The sequence below is a fragment of the Mirounga angustirostris genome, unplaced genomic scaffold, assembly GCF_029215605.1.
Source record: "Mirounga angustirostris isolate CCGP_5_RB_7025 unplaced genomic scaffold, mMirAng1.0.hap1 SCAF_3, whole genome shotgun sequence".
NCBI classification, from domain to species: Eukaryota; Metazoa; Chordata; class Mammalia; order Carnivora; family Phocidae; genus Mirounga; species Mirounga angustirostris.
This window is the reverse complement of record NW_026991711.1, coordinates 183,856,379-183,881,061: the sequence shown is the minus strand read 5'-3', so window position 1 is coordinate 183,881,061 and position 24,683 is coordinate 183,856,379. Positions and strand designations below refer to the sequence as shown.

At 40.7% G+C, this 24,683-nt stretch overlaps 1 protein-coding gene across 1 annotated transcript in view; it reads left to right on the top strand.

The window, feature by feature from the left end:
- COL4A4 (collagen type IV alpha 4 chain) overlaps nt 1-24,683 on the top strand; it is a 122,272-nt gene that overhangs the window by 37,475 nt on the left and 60,114 nt on the right. Inside the window, exons 6-20 of the mRNA XM_054505988.2 lie at nt 448-582; nt 2,354-2,398; nt 3,054-3,170; nt 6,454-6,522; nt 10,914-10,949; nt 12,311-12,373; nt 12,718-12,753; nt 12,971-13,012; nt 17,008-17,088; nt 17,901-17,954; nt 18,221-18,280; nt 19,158-19,202; nt 19,534-19,587; nt 20,352-20,421; nt 21,179-21,283. Coding sequence (XP_054361963.2) covers nt 448-582; nt 2,354-2,398; nt 3,054-3,170; nt 6,454-6,522; nt 10,914-10,949; nt 12,311-12,373; nt 12,718-12,753; nt 12,971-13,012; nt 17,008-17,088; nt 17,901-17,954; nt 18,221-18,280; nt 19,158-19,202; nt 19,534-19,587; nt 20,352-20,421; nt 21,179-21,283 — 1,012 coding nt within the window. The remainder of the gene's footprint in view (nt 1-447; nt 583-2,353; nt 2,399-3,053; nt 3,171-6,453; nt 6,523-10,913; nt 10,950-12,310; nt 12,374-12,717; nt 12,754-12,970; nt 13,013-17,007; nt 17,089-17,900; nt 17,955-18,220; nt 18,281-19,157; nt 19,203-19,533; nt 19,588-20,351; nt 20,422-21,178; nt 21,284-24,683) is intronic.

Sequence of the window (24,683 nt, the reverse complement as noted above, 5' to 3'; positions counted from 1 at the left end):
AACCATTAGCCATATGAAATTTTAAAAAAGATCTGGCATATTTCTCCACTCTTGATTTGTATCACTAACATAATCATAATGACATTTTGATTTTTTTTCTTGCTTTGTTTTGCAAGTTCCTTGCTTTGCTAAACAGCTCAAGATTTATAAATGTCATCGACAGAATGAAAGTAGTAGAACTATAACCAAGTTGTGTGTACGTGTGTGTGTGTGTGTGTGTGTATAGACATGGAATAATTCAAGCTTATTGTATGCTTTAATTCAGATTGAAAAGGGCAAGGTTGATGTTTCTTATTTTTGTGATTAATAGATCATTTGTGCTTTTATTATTAGTATTTGCTCAAACTCTAATTTTCCAGTCTTTTGTCAGCCAAGTGAGCATGTTTGTGTTAGAAGACAGTACTTAAGAATCAGCCAGCCCTCTGCCTTTTTAATCTTCCTTCTTAGGGTCAACCAGGACCACTGGGGCCACAAGGTCCTATTGGACCCCTGGGACTGCCGGGACCCATTGGCATTCCAGGAGAGAAAGGGATGAGAGGTGACAGTGGTCCTCCTGGGGCAGCAGGTGACAAAGGTGATAAGGTAAGACTCTTCTTAAGTGAGAAATTCTTACTAACAACTCACCAGCGCTACCATGCCTGATTTTTTTTTTCCAACATAAAGTTTGTATTTCTTTTTTTAAATTTTATTTTATTATGTTATGTTAATTACCATACATTACATCATTAGTTTTTGATGTAGTGTTTCATGATTCATTGTTTGCATATAACACCCAGTGCTCCATTCAATATGTGCCCCCTTTTTTTTTGGTAAAGATTTTATTTATTTATTCATGAGAGACAGAGGGAGAGAGAGAGAGAGGCAGAGGGAGAAGCAGGCTCCCAAGGAGCAGGGAGCCTGATGCGGGACTCGATCCCAGGACCCTGGGATCATGACCTGAGCCGAAGGCAGACGCTTAACCATCTGAGCCACTTAGGCGCCCCAATATGTGCCCTTTTAATACTCATCACCAGGCTAACCCATCGCCCCACCCCCCTCCCCTCTAGAACCCTCCGTTTGTTTCTCAGAGTCCATAGTCTCTCATGGTTCATCTCCCCCTCCGATTCCCCCCCTTCATTTTTCCCTTCCTGCTATCTTCTTCTTCTTCTTCTTCTTTTTTTTTTTTTTTTAACATATAATGTATTATTTGTTTCAGAGGTACAGGTCTGTGATTCATCAGTCTTAAGTGTTCACCATAGCACATACCCTCCCCAATGTCTTATCACCCAGCCACCCCATCCCTCCTAACTCCCACCACTCCAGTAACCCTCAGTTTGTTTCATGAGATTAAGAATTCCTTATATCAGTGAGATCATATGATACATGACTTTCTCTGATTGACTTATTTCGCTTAGCATAATACCCTCTAGTTCCATCCATGTCATTACAAATGCATGCCAGATTTTTTTTTATAATCACAAGTAGCCCGTACTAGCACCTTATAATAAATTAAGTCTAAACTTCTCTTCCGTAATCAGCCCTCATTCCCTAACTCTTTTCCAGAGGAGCATGTCTTTCTAGACTTTTCTATGCACTCAAATACATGAGTGTACGCAATGAAGGGTTGTATTCTTTCATGGCTTTCCTAAAAACCTAAGTGATATATTTATCATGCTAAGCCTTTCTTTTTTTAGTCAACCATATGGCTTAGAGATCAGTCCATATCAATTTATGTAGATTAAACTTATTCTCTCAAAAATACTGCACAATATGCCACAATATAGATAAAACTATAGTTTATTCCCTGTTGATATCCTGTCCCAACTTTGTGTTGTGCCGGGTGCAAAGGCAATCCTGTAAATTACCTGTGTTAAATTTAAGAGTTTATATTTCTTGGAGAGACAGATTCTGAGAAGTTGAATTTCTGGCATATAGGGTATCGAATGTTTTCTTTGAACGGATGCTGCCAAGTTGGCTTCCTAAGTACAAAAAGAAAAGTACAAAAGGTTTTTTCAAATATTGGCATTTAAGTTAATTAATGTAAAAAGGGGCACCCGGGGGGCTCAGTTAGTTAAGCGTCCGACTCTTGGTTTCAGCTCAGGTCACGATCTCAGGGTTCTGAGAATGAGCCCTGTGTTGTGCTCTGCGCTCAGGGAGGAGTTGGCTTGGGATTCTGTCTCTCCCTCTGCCCGCCTCCTTTCTCTAAAATAAATAAATAAATCTTTTTTAAAAAAGTTAATTAATGTAAAAAATAAATGACAACTGCTAAGAGTTTTTTTAAAAATGAGTTATTAATTATTTATGTTTTCAAGTAAATCAGTCTGTTAATCTAATACTTTAGTAACTTTTGTATCTTTGTTTTCCGGGATGTTAGGGTCCAACTGGTGTTCCTGGATTTCCAGGTTTGGATGGCATACCTGTAAGTATCCTTAAATTTTTTCCATTTTTTTTTTAAAAGGAAAAGCACTCATCAAAGCCCTTAAAATCACATTTTATCTCTCACTATGTATATTTATTTGGCAAACTCTTCTTTATTTTCTCCTGGTAGTACATGGAAGGATGCTTGCATTTTAATGTTGTGTAATAACTTTGAGACCAAAACACTACTTGAAAAGCAAGGTTTTCAAACAGATTAGAGAAAAACATTCCAAAATCTAAGCTACATGCACTTGCCATGTTCTAGAAATAAATGTATACTCATAGTGAAAGTTTTTATTTGCTGGTTAGTTTTAACGGAGGAAGGGGGCTTAATCTCTCATTTCTAATATGAAAACCAAATGAAAGGAGAGAAAGGTGTTTCAAGGGCTTTATAATCCATTAGAGTCTAAGGATTTTTAAAAAGGTGCTCTCCCAAATCTCTCAGAATATTCCAAACTAAATTAATTTCAGTTGGGCTATATTAAAATTTATCTGTATTTTTAATGCGCTACATAGTACTTGTGGGTGGGAAGGAAGTTTCACAAATTCAATAACACGTGAGTCAAAGTTGCCATAATTTGGTTACCCATATTGCAGAAACTTTGTGTTACAGTATTCTTGCAAAAACACCTCACTCATCAGCTATTTTCTTACAGGGGCACCCAGGGCCTCCTGGATCCAGAGGCAAGCCTGGCATGCACGGCTATAATGGTTCACGAGGTGATCCAGGGTTTCCAGGAGAGAGAGGAGTTCCTGGCCCAGGAGGCCCCCCAGTAAGACCCCCACAGCTCATCCTAAGGGGAATCTTAAGTGAAGGGCTCTACAAGGGGCACAAGCTTGATGTGTTCAAGAAACAGTGTTCATACAAGTGTGCTGGGAGCATGGTGAACAAATGGGGGTGGCTGGAGGGTGAAGACAGAGAGGTGTGCAAGACCCAGAGCTCTTGGGCCTTGCACACTGTGGGAGGAGTTTCTCTACATGCCATGGGAAGGCACCGGGGGGGTTACAAGGAAGGAAGCAGTATGATCTGATTGATGTTCCATTGAGATGCTCTAGGCTGTCGTGCGGGCAATGGATAGTAAGGGAAGGAGCGGGGAGGTCAGTAAGCAAAACTTCCATTGTTTATCATTCAGGGTTCACAGCAGACTCATAAACCCACTAGGTATTTCAAACAGGAAGGCATTTCATAGAGGGAATTTGACACATATTGGAAAGGTTGGAGGAGTGGAATTCAGGGACCACTGCTGGACTGTGATTCCAAGGGCTTGCACTTAGCTGAGATCCAGCAGCCAGGAGGCTTTCCTGCACATGACCACTGCCTCCCACCCCCATGTCCAGACACCGGCAAACAAACACTCAAGTTTCTAACCTTACCTGCTTGGCAGTAACGACAATACAGGAAGAGGATGTCTTCCTTACTTCTGCCTTCCAAATCTCATAAGCGCATCTCCTCGGTGGGCCCTAAGTCCCATTTCAGCTGCAAAGGGGTCTGGGAGATGTAGTTTTAGCTTTCTCATCCCCATTATGCAATAAGAAAAAGGGAAGGCGTTTGAATGGATGTTTAGAAACAGTTGACAATATCCAGCACTTCAGAAAACGTTACTGCTTTTAGGTATTTTTTTATTCAGAAATGTGGACTTTTATTTAAATATGAATTTAGCAAGAACTATTCTTTCCTGTACCCCTGATATTCCCTTTCTCTCTCTTTTCCTTTTTCTCACATAAAGATTGGAGATGATTTGGCCTTTTAAAACTGGTTTTCTGAGACTTCGGGAGCCTTTCCACTTCCCTGTAAATACTATTTCCCAAGATTCCTTCTAAAAGGTTTTCTTATCATCACCACTGTAATCATCCTGCTTTCTCCTCATGGGTTTTCCATTTGCTCTCAATTCTAGTGTGACTGACCTGAACACAGAACTCAAAAACAATTTCCAAATTTACATCTTTCTTTAGTACCAAGGAAGAACAACAACCATCTTCTATAGTTAAGCTTCTCAACCACCCTTTGTTTTCAAACTCAGCCATTTGAAGGCTCAAGTGCAGTCTGGTGAATGCACATTTCTTAAGATCTTCAAATTGGGTCAAACCCCATTCTGCTGAGTGTCCACAAATGTTCAGAAGAGGAGGAGTTCTCGATTTTAGCTTTCCCACAGTGTGCCATGGTGACCACGATACTGAAGTTTGCCATAATGGTGTCTTCGCAAAGCAGCTTTCTTCCCCTTGGCCCATTTCATTTACAGTCAGTCCTCACTTTGCCCAGTAGTGTGAGGCATGAAGAACGACCATGCAAGCTGGCCCCACACAAGCAACCTTAACATCCAATGGGAAAAAGTAGTATTGTTCCATGACCTCTAATACGTTTTGTTAAAATATTAAAAACTCTCTTCATGTGAGTTATAAATACATAGGGAAAATTTACAAAAAAACTAATATTGATTTAGTACACTGTTATTTAAAACATACACAGTGAGAATCGAAGTGTCTCAGGTCTTTGAAAACACTTACCAAGAGTGTTTTGAACAGTGCCTTCTGGCCGTGTAACTTACAGTAATGAAGTGAATACGTCTTTCTGTGCTCTGGTGAACTGTCATACTTTTTCTGAGTTTGGATCAGCTTTTAGTGCTGTGAACTGTATCTCAGAGTCCCTTTGCGATGAGGGTCTTGAGCCGGCGCCATGTCCTCTGGCAATCTTTAACCTTTTTGTCCCAGCCATTTCCCTTTTTTGTGTTGAGAACTTTGTCTTCATGGAGTCCCTCTGGCTCAGGAGTTTCAACATTCCACGATTGCTCAGTTATTTCTTCTAAGACTCCACTTACATTCTGTCTGAATTTTACTGCCAGCTTTATCATTTTTCATTCCCTCACTTATTCTCATCTTTGATGGCCAATTGCCTCTTGCGGTGGGGTCTATTTTCATGAAATATCATTTGGGTTTATCACTGGGAGATAAGGAGGGAACACAACTACACACTTTGCTTGTGTGTGTGCGTGCGTGCGCATGCGTTTGCGCCTACTGACTCACAGATGTGCAATGATCAATCATTAACAGACTGAAAAGAGTGATGGGACCAGGGATCATGATTCCCATCTGTTACTTATCTATGCCGATGAGCTAGTGGTGTAGTTACTCAGTTAATAGAAGGTGGTAACTGAAATTTGAACCCTTTTGTTGGAGGACTGGTGCTATTTAACTTAACTGTGGAACTAAAACTCATGCATATTGGAACTGCGTGAAGCAAGGACTGCCTGTGTAGGCCCATCTGATTTCTCAAGGGAAATAGTTGCTATAACTTACCATAAAAGCCTTAAGTGTCTCCCATTGGAAGCACAGTCAGGACTTTTCCAGAAGGGATTAACTTTGAAATCTGCATGTCCTGCGCGGGAGCTTGATACATGAAGATGGTAGAATTCTTATGTGATAACCAAGTTAAGATATGTTAAGATATCCAGTAGGCAATCTTTGGGGGAAAAAGGAATATATTGAGTTATTTCATTCACTTTTTAAAAATACTCTCAGTAAGCTTGCAGCTGCTTACAAAAACCTTCCAAAAAGAAGATACGTTTTTAAAAGTTAATCTTAACAAGAATACAGAGGCTCTATTTTGAACACAACAACTGAAATGAATAAAATCAATTTTTAAAACACGATGTCTAGGGCATAAATTATTAACTGACAATTGCAAAATTATTTACTTGTAAGAATAATACATATGAATTATTGTGTTTGAGGAAAAATGTAATTTTCCTGTTGAATAATTAGTAAATGGCTATGTATATTATTATATAATGTAACACTTACATATATTATATATTTATAACATATGTGTATATTAATAGATATTCTGTCTTTGGAGATTCATTAATAGATCTTAACTGAATATTGAATAAATATGTATGAGAACCTTAGGATGATAGCAATAATGAAGAGAAAAAAGAAATCCCCACTAGTAAAACATGACTATAATGGTATTTTACTGGTAATATTTCATACAAAAAAGAAAATGCTGAAATAGTAATATGCTTTTTTCCCCCTCTTAAGTGAATATTTTATTTTCAGGGCCTTCCTGGGGAAAGTGGAGAAAAAGGAAATTCAGTGTTCATTTTAGGTGCCATTAAAGGTATTCAGGTAAGATTTATGGTTATGGTGGGTTGAAAAAAATTATTTTTCCATCTAGGTAAACCCAGCCAGGAAACACATGGACATATCTCTTTTGAAGTGTCATGGAGCACACTGTTTTTTTTTTTTTGTTTTAAGATTTTATTTATTTATTTGAGACAGAGAGAATGAGAGAGACAGAGAGCACATGAGAGGGGGGAGGGTCAGAGGGAGAAGCAGACTCCCTGCCGAGCAGGGAGCCCGATGCGGGACTCGATCCAGGGACTCCAGGATCATGACCTGAGCCGAAGGCAGTCGCTTAACCAACTGAGCCACCCAGGCACCCCATGATTTTATTTATTTAAGAGAGAGAGAGCATGAGAAGGGGGAGGGTCAGAGGGAGAAGCAGACTCCCCGCCGAGCAGGGAGCCCGATGCGGGACTCGATCCCGGGACTCCAGGATCATGACCTGAGCCGAAGGCAGCCGCTTAACCAACTGAGCCACCCAGGCGCCCAGGAGCACACTGTTTTTATCATTACCCTGCCTCTCTCGATGGCACCATACTTCTTGTGTGAAGGTACTTGGCTTTAATTGCTCTGGCTGTAAATTCCAGTATCTCCTAACTGTTCTTGCAAAGTGTGACAGATACAGTTATTTCAGGGCTTCTCAGTCTTGGTACTATTGGCATCTGGGGCCAGATAGTCATTCGTTGTGGGTGCTGACCCTGTGCATTGTAGGATGTTGAACAGTATCCCTGCCTTTACCTACTAGATGCCAATAGTATCCCCCCCCCAAATAATATCTCCAGATATTACCAAATGTGCCCTGGGAAGAAAAATCACCCCAGCTGAGAAGCACTGATTTATTTGTAGATAGAATGTTGTAATGATAATACTTACCATCCAGGATAAGAGAAGTCACCACTTTTGAACTTGAAAATTATGGAAACCTTCTAGCACTATCCTGGGTAAATTAAATGCTTTTGTGTTTTTGTATACAGTGATAGACAAACATTCAGAAATAAACTCTTGAATGACCACCTATATCTCTAATATGAGTACCCTGAATAAGCAGAAGATCAGTAGATATAAATCAAGAGGAAAAATATGGTACATTTGCAAAACATGGTCATTTCTCTTAAGGAAGAATATTCTACAACAGTTAGATAAAACTTAAATTTCTGCTGTTAGACCCTAAGTTTCACCTGAGTGGTGATTCCTTTAGTGAGCTCACAGTATTCATTTGTGACCTCTGAGCCTATTCACACTTGTTAAGCGGCAGGAACTATGCTTTTGTTTATGGCTTAAATGATATGTTAAGCTTAGCATCAAAAGCAGGGTCATTCTAGGAACCAGTATGGTGTATTAGAAGGAGTAAACTGACCCTTACCAACCACTGTGACTTTGGGCAACCCCCTCAACCTCTCTGAGCCTCATTTTCCTTATTTGTAAAGGAAAATAAAGTAATATCTACCCTGCCTTCCTCTCAATGCTGATGATCCATTGTAATAATTTATATGAAAACACGTCAACTATAATGCACTGTACAATAATAGTCATGATGAGTTTTTAAAATTTAAATTCAGTATAGTTGACATAAAGTATTTTATTAGTTTCAGGGGTAGAATTTAGTGATTCATTAGTTGCATATAATACCCAGTGCTCATTACATCAAGTTCCCTCCTTAATGCCCATCACCCAATTATCCCTTCCCCCCACCTACCTCCCCTTCGGCAACGCTCAGTTTGTTCCCATAGTAAGAGTCTCTTATGGTTGGCCTCCCTCTTTGATTTCACCTTATTTTATTTTTCTTTCCTCCCCTATGTTCATCTGTTTTATTTATTAAATTCCACATATGAGTGAAATCATATGGTATTTGTCTTTCTCATTTCGCTTAGCATAATACCCTCTAGTTCCATCCATGTCGTTGCAGATGGCAAGATTTCATTCTTTCTGATGGCTGAGTAATATTCCATTGCGTGTATATACCACATCTTCTTTATCCATTCATCTGTCGATGGACATCTGGGCTTGTTCCATATTTTGGCTATTGTGAACATTGCTGCTATGAACATTGGGGTGTAGGTGCCCCTTTAAATCACTATGTTTGTATCCTTTGGATAAATGTCTACTACTGCAATTGCTGGGTCATACAGTAGCTCTCTTTTTAACTTTTTGAGGAACCTCCATACTGTTTTCCAGAGTGGCTGCACCAGTTTGCATTCCCATCAACAGTGCAAGAAGATTCCCCTTTTTCCACCTCCTCATCAACATCTGTTGTTTCCTGGGTTGTTAATTTTAGCTATTCTGAACAATTTTAGTCATGATGCGTATTTTTTTTGCAATAGTGCAAGAAAGAATAAGTGAGATAGAAGGAGAAGTGGATATAGAGAATTCCTCATCTTAAAGAGAAACGGAAGATCCCAAATAAAAATGGTCTGCAGAGGGGCACCTGGGAGGCTCAGTTGGTTAAGTGTCTGACTCTTGATTTTGGCTCTAGTCATGATCTCAGAGTTGTGAGATTGAGCCCCACTTAAGATCCTCTCTCCTGCTCCCTCTGCCCCTATCCCTGCTCTCTCCCTCTCTAAAAAACAAAAAAAAAAAGATCTGTAGATCAATAACCTTAGAGAACCAGTACTTTTAAGAGCTCATATCTACTTCACAGCCATTTGGATGGTTATTTAAAAAAACCCAGAAAATCCAAAGTGTTGACAATTATAGGGAGAAATCTGAGCTCTTCTGCATTGCTGGTGGGAATGGCATTGGTACCGCTGCTCTGGAAAATGGTATGATGGCTCCTCAAAAAATTAAATGTAGAATTACCTTATGATCCAGCAATTCCATTTCCAGGTATATACCCAAAAGAAATGAAAGCAGGGTCTCAAACAGATATTTGTACACCCATGTTCCTAGTAGCATTATTCACAATAGCCAAGAGGTGGAAGCAACCCAAGTGCCCATTGTTGGATGAATGGATAAACAGAATGGGATCTATACATACAACCCAGTATTATTCAGCCTTCAAAAGGATGGGAATCGTGACACCTGCTATAATGTGGATGAAGCCTGGAGGTCATCATGCTAAGTGACATAAGCCAGTCACAAAAGGACAGATAATGTATGATTCCACTTATATGAGGTTCCTAGAGTAGTCACATTCACAGAGACCAAGAGTAGAATGGTGCTTGCTAGGAGCCAGGGGGAGGGGAAATGTATTTAATGGCTCCAGTTTCCACCAGGGAAGAGGAAAATGTTCTGGAGATGGAAGAATGTGATGGTTGCACAACAGTGTGAGTGTACTTCACACCGCAGAATTGTACACTTCAAAAGGGCTAAAATGCTAACTCTTATCTTATGTAGATTTATCATATATTTTATATTTAAAAAGAAGCTAGGGACACCTGGGTGGCTCAGTCGGTTAAGCGTCTGCCTTCAGCTCAGGTCATGATCCCAGGGTCCTGGGATCGAGTCCCGCATCGGGCTCCCCGTTGCGCAGGGAGCCTGCTTCTCCCTCTGCCTTTCTCTCTCTCTATCTCTCATGAATAAATAAATCTTTAAAAAAAAAAAAAGAAGCTATATTCAAGAGAATATACACCCTTTGATTCTTTTTTTTCCAGCTACTTTTATTTTTATTTTTTTGTTATGTTAATCACCATACATTACATCATTAGTTTTTGATGTAGTGTTCCATGATTTATTGTTTGTGCATAACACCCAGTGCTCCATGCAGAATGTGCCCTCCTTAATACCCATCACTGGGCTAACACATCCCCCCACTCCCCTCCCCTCTAGAACCCTCAGTTTGTTTCTCAGAGTCCATAGTCTCTCATGGTTCATCTCCCCCTCCGATTTCCTCCCTTCATTTTTTCCTTCCTACCATCTTCTTTTTTTTTTTTTTTTTTTAACATATATGAATTGTGTAAGACTGTTGAATCACAGACCTGTCCCTCTGAAATACCCTTTGGTTCTTTAAAGCACTGTAGATGCGCACAGAGGCAGGTGCAAGAGAATTTCCACAAGAATTCCCTTTACATCTACTCTAGGGGGATAAAAAGCAGCAAAGTGTCTATTAGGGGAGGCAAGTTCTGGCAGTTAGACCAGAGACAGTTAAACTGTGATCAAATGGGACCACTGGATTGAGAATTTAGATTGTAAATGGAAAGATGAAAGTCTCACCTTGACTCCATGTCATCACGACTCGAGCAATCTTTGGTTTCAGCCAAGTAGAAGCAGGATTCTGGGGTTAGGAATGGACACGGAAAGTCCTCTCCACAGAGCCCTCCACGGGTGTCAATGCCGGACAATCGAACAGCCTGCACGGACAGTCCAAATAATTCCTGTGTGGACTCCTCCTTTTACGTCATGTGTGTTTTAGGAAAGTGGTGTCGCTCTTCTAAAGCAGTGCATCGTTCCTATTGCAGGGCGACAGAGGGGACCCAGGACCTCCTGGCTTGCCGGTAAGTCTCCCAAGCAGGCCCTGTGCTTCTCTTTGCTCCTCGGTCAGCCTGTGGTCCGCACTGTTTGCATCCTAGCAGGACCAGCTGCATCATTTACAGAGCACACCGGTGCAAAATCAAAGGGTAGATCTCTTGCTCAAAAATTATTAAGAATTTCAAGGTAGTGCCAGAAGAGCATTAAATCAGGCATGAGCCCCTATGTGGCCACACAGGTCCCAGGCCCGTGGAACTGTCCTGGAGTCTCAGCAAGCTTCTACTTACCTTCCTCTTCTGTCTTTTAATGATCATTTGTCATTATTCGGGGACATACAGTCTCTTAATATTTGGGAAGCTAAGGTTCCCTCAAGTCTACCTAAATAATACAGGTCAAGTAGAAATGATTTTCTCTGTACTATTCTGCCTGCTGAATCAGTAAGTGTGTGTTGCATTTAATTTTTTGCTTCATCTTTATCTCCCTGAAATTTGTAATTCAGTGATTATATTAGTGTTTGCAATTAATGAACCAGTGTTCACAAGATTAAAATTGAAAGTAGTTTGCCTCCAAACTGATTAATATATATAATTTTTGCTTGGTAACTTCTGGCTGTAGACAGGATTACTCTCCCACATTACTTTCCTCGCTATCCCTGAAGCGAGGGTAATCGATGTAATCGATGAGATACTTTCGTGTCACTGTTAAAATAAATACCAATTCATCCTCCTAGAGAGAGTAATTTCTTGCATACTCGCAAATTATTTGATGTGGGCAGGTTTGGCGGGAGAACAGAGAGCCTCTCTCCACACTTCTAGGAACGCACAGCTATAACCCCTCCTTGTGAATTTGTGTGGAATTATGCTACAACCTATGTGTTACAGAAAGTGGTGGCTGAATTGGGGCATTAATCTTGAATTGGGGGCATTTCTGTTCACATTAATCTGATGCGACATCTTTTAAAAACATAACGAAGAGTATAAATACATTCGTATTTTAAAATCAATTATTAATTAATATGAATATTTTAAAAAACATCCTGATGTATGTCAAAGTTGTAACATTTATGCAATTTAGGAATAGCTGGTAACAAGTTTTCTTTGTGCTCTACTTTTGCTATTACAAGATTTATTTGCAAACAAGTAGATTGATTTCTCGGTCTTAATTCAATCCTAAACATAGGAGTTGGTCACACCTGCCGGAGTGCTGCTATCATGGACCTTTTAATGGCCGTGTCAACTGCGGTGAAGGTGCTCCTGCTACAGGGCAGGTGTGTCTGTGACCGTGATTTCTTTGGAGGTTTTTATCCACTTGGGATTCCACGTAGGTTTTGCTGTGAACGATGAGTTTGAGTTTTGGTAACCAATGCACTGACTGTTCTCATGTTTAGGGATTGAGGGGGGCAAGAGGACCGGCGGGCCCAATGGGACATCCGGGAGAGCCCGGGTTAGCCGTAAGTAGAGCACTGCTCGTTCTGTCCCTCTAAAAACCTGGCCTGGATGTTTAAATTAAACAAACAAACAAACAAAAAAGGCAAATTGCAGCCATGGGTGGGGCGCAGGTGGGTCATTTGAGAGGTTATCACTGATGAATCCACGTACACCCCCCATCACCAGGGTGAGTTTATCGTGAAGCATGGGTCCCCAGGGCAACAAGGAGCCCAGCTGTGAGGGGCAGTCCAGCAGGCATGTCTTAAAATTCAGGGTTTCCTAAAGAGGAACTTGGGGCAACCAACGCTGACACATTGTGATTTCTGTGACTGATAAATTGATTTGTGCATTTTTGCCCTTGATTTAGGGTGCTCCAGGCCATCCTGGGAGACCGGGCTTGAAGGTGGGTGGTCATGAGTAACATGCAACAAATAGAGACTGTCCGTGTCCAATGAGCTAAGTGACCGCTGAGCTCTGTCTGAATTATGTCTTTCCCTTAGTAGACTTCCCCAAATACTTTGTAAACTTCAATTAATTGCTTAACCAGAGTCTTACTTGTTTATAATTACCTTTTTAATATTCAAAAGCAATTACATTTTTTTTTTCCTTTTGTTTCCCAGGGTAATCCTGGCGTGGGAGTCAAGGGGCAAATGGGAGACCCGGTAAGAATCCCCTTTCACCCGGAGGAGCAGGGGCTAAAATGCATGAGCTGCCCAGGTGGCAGAGGCTGTTTTGATTATCACTTAAATTGTGTTCATTATCCAGTCGCTGCCCAATTTTATGGCCGAGAATTTTTTTGCTGAATTATTATGGCGCCATTACCCTTGACCGTAAAATGAGTGTTCTGACAAAATTTAACACTAAATTCAAGTTAATGTATATGACGCATTTTACCCTAGCAAAAAGAGATTGAACATTTCTGATAATTTAGTATATCGCAGGGACAGTTTGTTTAATTACTGGTTTGTGTGGCTTAATTTCACAAATTTCCTCAGAATCCTAAACTCCGCCCATAAATAAAAGTATAAATACCTGCAAACAGTTTGTTTAATTACTGGTTTGTGTGGCTTAATTTCACAAATTTCCTCAGAATCCTAAACTCTGCCCATAAATAAAAGTATAAATACCTGCAAACAAAAGCATTTAGCGATAGTCTCCCACTCCCTCCCACCTCACACCCATCCTCACCGTCCCTTCCCTCCCTCCCTCACACCCACAGTCCTTTCTGCTGAGGCAGGAAACTTAGCAAAGATAAGCTTTAGAGAGGTATTTTAAGATGGCAGCTCATCTGCAAACAATCTGAATGGCTACCGATTGGCAAGTGGCTCATGCCACAACTGTGGGCAAGGAGATATTGAACGTCTACTCTGTGCCAAGCCAGGACTGGTGCTGGATGTGGGGAGTTAGTAAGACAGACCTGATCCCACTTGCGTGGAGTCCCAGTGCGGTTGGGTAAGTTATGGTACAGCCGTTGAACAAAATGACTCGATTGCCTGAAATATATTGGAAGACGTCACGATGTGCAGATGTGCCTATGGTATAATGTTGATCAGAAAGCACAGGTTACAAAAGTAGAAGCTCAATTTTGTAAAAACAACACGAGACATTAAAATAGACACTTAGAGGGGCGCCTGGGTGGCTCAGTCGTTAAGCGTCTGCCTTCGGCTCAGGTCGTGATCTCAGGATCCTGGGATCGAGCCCCGCATCGGGCTCCCTGCTCGGCGGGAAGCCTGCTTCTCCCTCTCCCACTCCTCCTGCTTGTGTTCCCTCTCTCGCTGTGTCTTTCTCTCTGTCAAATGAATAAATAAAATCTTTAAAAAAAAAAAATAGACACTTAGAGCAGGATTTTACAACGTCGACACTGCTATTTCCTTGTTGTGGAGGCTGTCCTGTGCATTGTAGGGTAGGACAGTTAGCTGCATCCCTGGCTTCTACCCACTAGATGCCTGAAACAGCCCTTCCTCCCCAGGGGTGACAACATAAAATGTGTCACGACCTTGCCAGATGTCCCTGGGGGGAGTAGTATGTCCAGTTGCTTACCCCCTCACCTTAAAAACCACTGACTTAGAGAAATGACTGAAAGGAAACACACTACAACAAGGTTTTTCAGACTTGGGAAGTCGTGGACCCCTGAGAATGTGCTTGTCGAAGCCCCAGAGGCTCATGCAGCCCAGCTTGAGACTCTCCGCCTTGTGGAGCGAGGCAGGCTATGCTGGTTTTGGGACCTCAGCACCAGTGCAATCAGATGCTGTCGCAAATTCAGGCCATAGAATCATGTGGAAATGTTTGGCTATGAGGCGGCCATTCAGATGATACAAAATAGGCTTATTTTCATTCTTTTGGATTATCTGCTAAAGGAAGACATCATTTTGAAATTTTGATGCAGGACTCTCAGATGGGCAAGAACATGTTTGCCCACGAAACGCTACCCCAAGCGGTTGCTGCTGGTTTGTCCTAGGTGATGCGATTATGGGTCGTCTACATTTTGTTCTTCATGATTTATGTTCCTTGCACTTCTGATTAAATGAATGTCTGGTACTTTTTCAATGTGAAAAATAGTGGCATGACCAACATTTTGAAGAGGCTCCCTTGCTTGTCAGCCGTTATGGGTTTCGGTCAGGCTCATTACAGTGGCAAGAATAAGAACGGTTGTGTTTACCAGTGCACGTTACTCACTTGTGTACGCATCGTTTAAGCGTTTGTTCAATCATTCGTTCACGTAACAGACGTCTTCACAACAGCCGTTACAACAACACTGTGTTAGGTCCTGGGGTACAGCGACAAAAAGAAGCCAGCGTCCCTAACCCGCTTCTTCTGTAGTTTCCAGGGGATAGGTAGGCATTGAAGTGCAGGCTGTCTTACTTCATTTACGCTGGAAATAGTATTCTTCTTCCCCAAATCCCACTTACCAAAAACATTAATGGCTTAATAATCATATATTTGAGAATCTTCTTTGTTCCACTCAGCGTAGTAAGTACTAAGCATTTTATGTGCATTATCTATTTAATGAAATAGAATACTTTGAAGTAGGCGGCAATATAACCCCCATTTCACGGAGAAGGAAAGTGAGATTCAGAGGAATCAAGGAAAAAAGGCTAAGAGAGATTTTAAGGAATTTGTCCGAAATAGCAGTCAGTCAGGGCCTGGTTTGCAAACCCAGGTGACCGGCTCTATCACCTGCTCTTAACTGTGTCTCAGTGCAGAATAGTAGATACAGTCCAAAAAGTAAAAAATAGTTATCTGCTAATTAAGGGTGAGAATTTATGCTTATTTATGACAAACCCAATTCAAGCGACATTTTATTCCCAAGAGAGTAACGTTTCTAATGACATAAATGACAACTTTTGGCTAATTACTTTATACAGAGAGTTTAAACATATTATTGAAAACAAATTAGAAATAACCTAAATCTGGGGCGCCTGGGTGGCTCAGTTGGTTAAGCATCTGACTCTTGATTTTGGCTCAGGTCATGATCTCAGGGTGGTGAGATCGAGCCCCATGTCAGACTCCGCACTCAGCAGGGAGTCTGCTGGAGATTCTCCCCACCCTCTGCTTGTGTGAGCACTTGCTCGCTCTCTCTCTCTAAAATAAATAAATCTTAAAAAAAAGAGATAACCTAAATCTAACCAGAGTGGAATGGCTTAATAAATGACAGCATATTCTTATGATAGGCACTAAAAATCAGGTTTTTGAAAAATTTCTAATCTAATTGGAAAATGTGCAAAAAATAGTATTATAAAAGACAAACATAAAATTATTTTAAAATTTAAAACTTTAAAAAATATAAAAATAAAAACCATACTGTGTATTTTAAATTATTTTTACATATGTTATATAGCATTCTGATTATATTTTAAATTGTATTTAACATCTCATTTGGTTACATATACATGTATATACATATGTACATTATTTGCATACATGTATGTTTATAGACACATCCACACAAGCACACACATCACAAAGATTTATACCAAAGTTTTATTTTTTATTTATTTTAAAGATTTTATTTATTTGAGAGAGAGCGAGCACAAGCAGTGGGGAGCGGCAGGCAGAGGGAGAAGCAGGCTCCCCGCTGAGCAGGGAGCCCAATGTGGGGCTCGATCCCAGGACCCTGAGATCATGACCCGAGCCAAAGGCAGACGCTTAACCAACTGAGCCACCCAGGCGCCCTATACCAAAGTTGTTTTTTTTTTTTAAAGGTTTTATTTATTTATTTGACAGAGAGAGACACAGTGAGGGAGGGAACACAAGCAGGGGGAGCGGGAGAGGGAGAAGCAGGCTTCCCGCGGAGCAGGGAGCCCGATGCGGGGCTCGATCCCAGGACCCTGGGATCATGACCTGAGCCGAAGGCAGACGCTTAACGACTGAGCCACCCAGGCACCCCTATACCAAAGTTTTAATAGAGATTCCTGACGGTAGGATTAGGAATCACTTTTGTTTTTGAAACTTATTTTTAATGATAAATATCATTACTTATAAAAAACAATAAATACTTCAAATTACATGACGTTATTGGCCATGATTTATATTTTAAATCCATGACACACGGGATTGCATGCATTATATCATGATAAGTGAGTGAAAATCTTCACTTCAAATCTTATTTCAAAATAAAGTTAATATGAAATTCCTACTATCTTGATTTTTTTGAAAGGGTGAAGTTGGCCAGCAGGGTTCTCCTGGACCCACCTTATTGGTACAGCCACCTGATTCTTGTCTGTATAAAGGAGAAAAGGTAATTGCCAATCCATATGTTTCCTGGATAAAGTAGTAACAGCCAGCATTTCCCGAACATGCCCCTGTGCCAGCAAAGTGCTGGGCACCTGCAGGCATCGCTGCATTAATCCCAAAGCAACCTCAGCAGATTGGTACTGCTAGTAGTCCCATTGTACAGACGTGAAGAATAAGGCTTAGAAAAGTTACCCGTATTCTCAAGTTTATTCATTTGCTGAATCACAGACCTAGCGTGGGCTGCTAAACCATGACATGTCCCCCAGTGTCCCCCATTGACACTGTATTTGATATATGGGCTGAAAGGACCACACGAAGCCCAGTTGTTATTACATATGGGCTTGATGTTTTGATGATTGAAAAGGTAGCAGGTGCATAGTACTGGGCACGAAATAGACTCCTGGCGAATATCACGTCCTCTGCCAGCCTGCAGTACGGATGTTACTGATGCCACCTGAAGATTCTGTTGTCAATTTTCAGTTACTGGATTAAATTCCACTAATTTGATCAAAATGAGCCACTCCTCTCGAGGACGACATTCCCAGCTTGGATCTGCTGCCCTGGCTCCGTGGTGGTCACACCCCCTGCACCCCACAAAGCTACAGCTCTCACCCAGAGCTGGCCTGAATTGTGTCAGCTTTATAAATGCACCTGGACCTTAGTCGCTAACTAGCAACAACTGAAGAGTAATCCTTTATTTTAAAAATTAGTAAAATGTTTCTTGAAAGAGAGAATTTCTGAAAGACATGGCATTCACTATGTTAAATAATAAGAGTTAAATAATAAGAGCCTGATTATATTCAGTGTGATTTTTAGGGCATAAAAGGAATGCCTGGCATGACTGGACCTCCAGGACCACCGGGACCCAAGGTAGTTTATTAAAATACCCTTTTTTATTTGATGATACGATATCTTAATTAAAAATTTTTTTGCATGGTCTTTATCATTGCTTTAATGCTAATATATGTTACTCGAAGTTTTCACTATTTTATCCTGATTCCGTAGGGCATCTCTTCTAAGGTGGTTGTTTTCGTTAAGCTGCTGGCAAGAATTTTTATCTCTCATTTTGTGTTTGCATTCCATGTTGCTGAAATATTGTTGCTTGAACACCTCCAAATATTGTCATCTCTTTTAAGGGAGAACCTGGAATTGGGGCAAAAGGAGAGAAGGGTATCCCTGGGTTCTCAGGACCTCGGGTAAGGATCGTTCATGCCATTCAGGCTGCCCCTAACATCAGTGAGTTGGAGGCCTTCCTCTCTCACATTTTTACAAAACTAGATCTATATTTCTAACAACTCAAAAGTAGAGATTTTCTCAAATAGGAACAATACATTTTGGACAAAAATTATGTCATAGCTAAATGTCCCAACAAGACATCCCTTCCAGTGACATCATTTAGATAAAATGGGCAAGCAGAAGATAGAATTGGTGGGAAGTAACAGGATCGTGGCATTTCCTTCCACAACTGGGGCTCAGTGTCACTGTGATAGCAGCTTGGAATTGTTCATTTAAGCCTACTTGATAAAAGAGGGTACTGATCTTGGGGCATCAGGACTCAAACATCACCAAACATGCCACTAATGGGGTCACCATTGATAGGGTCACTCTAGAGGCCAGAGCCCCCATGGGCAAGGGCCCTGAGTTTATTTGGCTCCAGATTCAGTAGTTAATGGGATGACATTGGCTTCCATGGTAATTTTTTTGCTGGTAATGCACAGAGTGCCTATTAATTTCTACACAAATTATATTGCAATGATTCCAAAAATATTTAGCCCAGTGCAAGCATTAGGGTAAATAAGTTAAAACACAAGAACAACAACAACAAAAATATGTTCTTACTTTAAATCACTGGCAAGGACATGAATTTTTAAAGTAAAACTGAAGATCGGTTGAAATAGCAAATGTTAAAAAGAAACAGACTCTATTTTATATGTATTTCCTTTTATTCAGCTCCCTTTGCAGACGAGTTGAAATATCCATAAAGCAGTTTCATAAGATGAAAAATAATGCATTGAACTGGTTTCAAGCACTTGGATTTGATTCTGCTTGTGTTGATTTTTGTGAATTTATTAGGGTGATCCCGGTTCCTATGGATCTCCAGGTTTTCTGGGATTAAAGGTAAATGCACACAATTATAGAGATGATAAGTACATTTTTATTCAAAAATGCAATTCAGTGTATTCAAAAGTTGTACTAGGGCATGCAAGTACGCACACACTAATTGGAAAAAGAGACACATTTATTTTGCAAATTGAAGAATCTAGCTGTAGATGCAAAAACTAACACCCAAAACTGTCTGATACAACCCAAAACTGTCTGATACAACCCAAAAGCAGTGTTAAGATTTTGCACAGAATCTCAGTATGTGTCATTCAAATTAAACAAGAATGAGATAATTTGTCACCCAGTCAGATTTTTCTTTTAAAGGCATGTTTGTGGTTATTTGTAGGGGGAACCAGGACTATTTGGAGAGCCTGGATCATTTGGATTTCTTGGCCCAAAGGTAAAAAGGCAGGTGTATTTGAGTACAGCCTGGTAAAATTCTGTATCCCTTATGTTAACTAATTCCTTTTAAAAAATACTTGAATCATTCAAAAACATAACTTTTAAAAGAGACAGAGTTAATTGTATATGTATTATTCCAGTGCATGTTGTAATGATTATGTTTTGCATTTGAGAAAGTGTTCAACCTTTTGAAGGTGAATAGTAACAGAAGTTTCAAGAATTCCATGAGGATTATAATCAGATGGAGCAGTGGAGAGCTCCTGACTTTTTCTAGTGCATTTTTTTTGTCTTTCCTTTGTACCTCTGTGACCTCACATCCAGCATTTGCTCAGGACAAGCCATGGTGGCAGTAAGGGGACACAGTTGAGGGCGACAGTATTTGCTGTTAAAATAAGATGTAGATTCAGGTTTTATAGGTGAATAGACTATTTGTCCTAGAGTGCCAAGTTCAACGTGAATGCTCATAGGACATCTAAAGAAACTTCATGGTTTCAGAGGTATCTAATTTATGAGCACGAAATCGTTTTTTGGGAATTAATTTTTTTTTCTTTTGTGAGAGTTTTGTCAGTTGGTCATCTTCTGCTTGTAGGTGGGAGGCTGGGTGCCTTTGTTATCCCAGAACTCCATGAACCATTCATGTTTCCAGTCAGCCTATAATCTTCATTTCTTATATGAATGCACTCTTGTTCCTTCCAATAGTTATGGGCAGCATGAGAAAAATACTAATATTTCTAAGAAAAGCATATGAATGAATGATTTCAGGGGGATCCCGGAGACCGTGGGTACCCAGGACCACCAGGGGTTTTGGTAACTCCATCTCTTCCACTCAAAGGTTTGTGTTCAGTTTGGTTCCTTCATAAATTATTAGGAAATGGGATTTGGGTGCCCTGACAGAAGAGTCTGGCCCAGTATTTCTGTACATTGCATACCTGGTATGCTAAGTACATTAATTTTAGCAAGAATATATAATTTACAGGTGCCAGTAGATAGGTGCATCTGAATCATCTCTATGGGCATACGACTCCAAATGTGATTTTAGGATGCAGAAACTGTTATCTCACCTTTACAAAAGTAGGGTTTTTTTTAATTGCTAAACCATTTGATTAAGACCTACTGAGGGGCGCCTGGGTGGCTCAGTTGGTTAAGCGACTGCCTTCGGCTCAGGTCGTGATCCTGGAGTCCCGGGATCGAGTCCCGCATCGGGCTCCCTGCTCCTTGGGAGCCTGCTTCTCCCTCTGACCCTCCCCCCTCTCATGCTCTCTCTATCTCATTCTCTCTCTCAAATAAATAAATAAAATCTTTAAAAAAAAAAAAAAAAAAGACCTACTGAGATGCTGCTTCCAAGAAAAAAGTGACCCATTTCACTGAGAGAGACAGTGCTTCCCCCAGTTCATGTGTTTGCAGAGCAGGGGCAGCTGAAGAAGGGGGTTCTAGTTTGAGATCCTGCATTTTTTTTTTAAATGTCGGGAGAAATCGCAAGAACAGTCTCTTAGTTGTGCTCAACCAAGTCTTACAAGAAGTAATTGTGTGTGGATTCTAAAATGTATGTATATAGTTATTACATTGACATGTGTTGTTGTTTTGGGCAGGCCCTCCAGGGGATCCGGGGCACCCTGGCCGCTACGGAGAAACGGGGTCTGTTGGACCACCTGGTCCTCCCGGCCCCTCCGGTCCACCAGGGGAGGACTGTGCAGGTAGAACTCCACTGGCTCTTACAGGCCAGGTTTCCTACATCCTCATCCTCAACTCTAGCTGATACTGAGATCAACTAGGAGCGTTTCAGAAAAACTCATGACTGTCCCGGCCCCCAGGCCAAGCATGTTGGGCTCTCTGGGACGTGGATCTAGGTGTCTGCTATTATAAAAGCACCTCCTATTTCTAATGGACAGCTGGACTTAAGAGCCACTGAACTCAAACCAATGAGTGGCTTCCTTGGAAGAAAGCCAGGCTCCTCAGCTGCACCTCGGGGCAGCGGGGAGGTGAGGAATATGTGTGGGTAAGAAGCATCCCGTAAGATTTTCACAGGCAGATAAGATTTGGAAATGGGTGCCAGGGTAGAATGTTTTTTCAGGTCTTAAAACCCTCTTGGAAGGCTCTCCCTGTCGACATCTGTTCGTTAAAATTGAGTTCCTCTCCTATGTGAAAGGCGCAAATCAGATTATGAATTTAAAAATGTAAAAATTAATTAAATAATTTAAAAAATGAAATGTGATTCAGCCTTAGTTAAGAAACCAAAACCAAAACCAAAGTCCTCACCTCCCCGCCCCCCCAAATCTGCACCCCCTCCAAAAACAAACAAACCAAGCAAAAACACCTTAGAACTCGTGGTAATAGTGGAGGAAGAGCCTGGGAAAGAATCCTGTTGATAGAGGACTTTGAACTCCTTCAAGTGCTGTGCTAACTGATATTCCCAAGTAAGATTAGGAATAGAAGTTTAGAGGATATTTGCATTCTGTGAACTCAGGAGAACTGATTTAACATGTGAAGAGAGAGTCTTGAATAGATACAATTTTATCCAGTCTGTGTCTCTTGTTATATTTACTGAGAAGGAGTAAGAAGTTTCCTGAGATTCATCTGTTAACTACCAAGTTCTTTAACTATCCCCGATTCCAGCTTCCACTTTGTGGGATCTGATAACCCACTACAAAGGGGGGCAAAGCTTTGTTTAGTTGACTTAACTGTAGATACTGTGGCCTTGGCTTAATTGACCAAGGACTATAAAAGTCATAGAGAGAGTACTCAGCTGGTCAGGAATCATTAGCACCTGGTCTTAGATATCTCCTTTCGGGCTTGTTCATAATAAAATAGGGGTTCCAACAGATTGAAATAAAAACCCAGTGGGAGTAAGCAACACATATCTCTAGCGGACTGAAAACCGAATGTAATAGAAAGACTTACTTCCACAAGATTTTTAAAAAGAACTAACCTAGTGGCTTTCAGATTTTGACTACAATCCATTATAAAAAATACATTTTATATTATATTGCATTTATATTGCATTGCGCACATATACGTGTGTCCACATACACATACGATTAAAATACAAATTTCAAAAGAAAAAAAGAAACACAAATTTCACAAAATAATACCTTTTTGTGTATGACATATTATATTTTCTGTGCCACTTTTTTCTTTTGAAAAAAAATTTTTAATGCTGGCCACAACTTAATTGATTTCATGGGTGGTCAGGGCTGCTCTATGCCAGACACTGTAACCCATTTTCCCTGTTGAAAGGTGGTTGAGGATTTTCCATGGCACCGGGACAAGATACCAGGTAGCATCCAGGTCCATCCAATGACCGTAGGGGTTTGGAGACAGGTCTTAGGAATGACATGAAGACAAGATGGCAGCCAAGTCCACAGGAGCACATTTCATTTAAGTACACCAATGTCTATAGCCTTTATTATACATATTTTATAATCATCTAAAGTATTTACCATGAGATAAGCAGGAGTTTGGAGTTAGATACCTGTGACTGAATCCCAGCCTTGCCCCACTTCATGTAGTATACTGAAATAGATATGCATTTACACTATGGACTAAAAACATTCCATGTTCTACTACATACAAACTGTGTGATCTTGGGCATTTACTAAACCTCTCTGTGCCTCAGTTTTCTCATCCTCAGAGGGCAGTTCTCGTTAGGGTTGAAAGAAGTAATATGTATACAGTTCTTAGAATGTTAGCTATTATTATTACTCATGTGTGGCCTAAATTTTCTGTGTCTTATCTATAAGGTACAAACTTTTTGCAAGGTTGTTTGAGGAGTAAGGATAACGTTTGAAAGTGTATGTAAGGACCCAGCACATGCACACAATAATGAATGCTGCTAATTTGGCTAGAGTGCCACTTACTGATTACTGACAGGGTTTCAGTTGTCTATTGCTGAAAAAACTACCCAAACCTTAGTGGCTTAAAACAACAACCAGCTTATTACCCCTCACTCTGTGGTTCAAGAGTTCAGGAAGGGCTAAGCTGACCAATTCTAGATAGAGATGTTCCTATGGTGGCAGCCACGTAATGGCCGGAACCAGAACGTGAGGACTGGCTGGGCATCTCTGTCCTCTACCTTTCGTGTAGTCTCATGGCCTCTCCATCCTGCTCTGTACTTATTTAGGCGTCCTTATAGCATGGTGGCTTTAGAGCAGTGATATTGCTTCCATGGTGGCTCAGGCCTGCAATCCCAAGCATTTCGGCTCACAAGACAGAAGCTGAATCATCTTTAATGACCTAACCTTGACCTTATATATATAGTGTCACTCTTGTTGAACTTCATTAGTCCAAACAATCACGAAAAGCTGTCACATTCAAGGGGAAGGGGACATGTCACCTTTTGCTAGGAGAGCGTCAAGCTCCTACAACAGTGTGAGGGAGAAGAGCTACTATGGTGGCCATCTTTGAAAACTACAGTCTTCCCCTGGGAGATTCATGCTCAGGAAGAAGGAGCTGTGAGAAGTGGTCACTCTCATAGGAAGGCTTCGAGCTGTCTTTAGCCAAAGTCCCCAGCAAGGGGGTTGGATGCCACAGGAAAGCAGGATTTAGCTTTGACGCACTCTGACCTCTGAACACACTGAGCATCTCAGCATTCCTTGAGCATGTGCAATTACCAGCTATTGCACTAAGGTCCTTACGTGAATTATTTTATTTATTCCTCATAACAAGCCTCTGAGGTAAATACAGATGGTTAGAGAAGTTCAGTAACTTACTTAAGTACATGTGGCTGGAGAGACAGAGGCTGGGTTCAAATCCAGCGCCTCTCTGCCTCCCCACCAACCTAGGTTGCTATGAAAGGTACGGTATTCTATGTCTCACATAGATGATACATGAGTCTGTATTTTTATTTACTACATGTGCTAATATGTTCATTCAGGATTATTTTTAACCAAATTATCAAAGTGGAAAGATTGAAAAATAGTATTTTTAATTAAATAATATGTATTTTCCCCCAATAACCCTAAATAATAGGGGAAAAGTAAGAAAATCTGATTCCTCAAACCTGTTTCCATTTGTGTGCTTATTTCAAAGAAGGTAAGGTATTTTTATGGCTGGGATATTAAGTCATTTTGAAGTACTTTTTTTTTCCCCTTTAAAAGT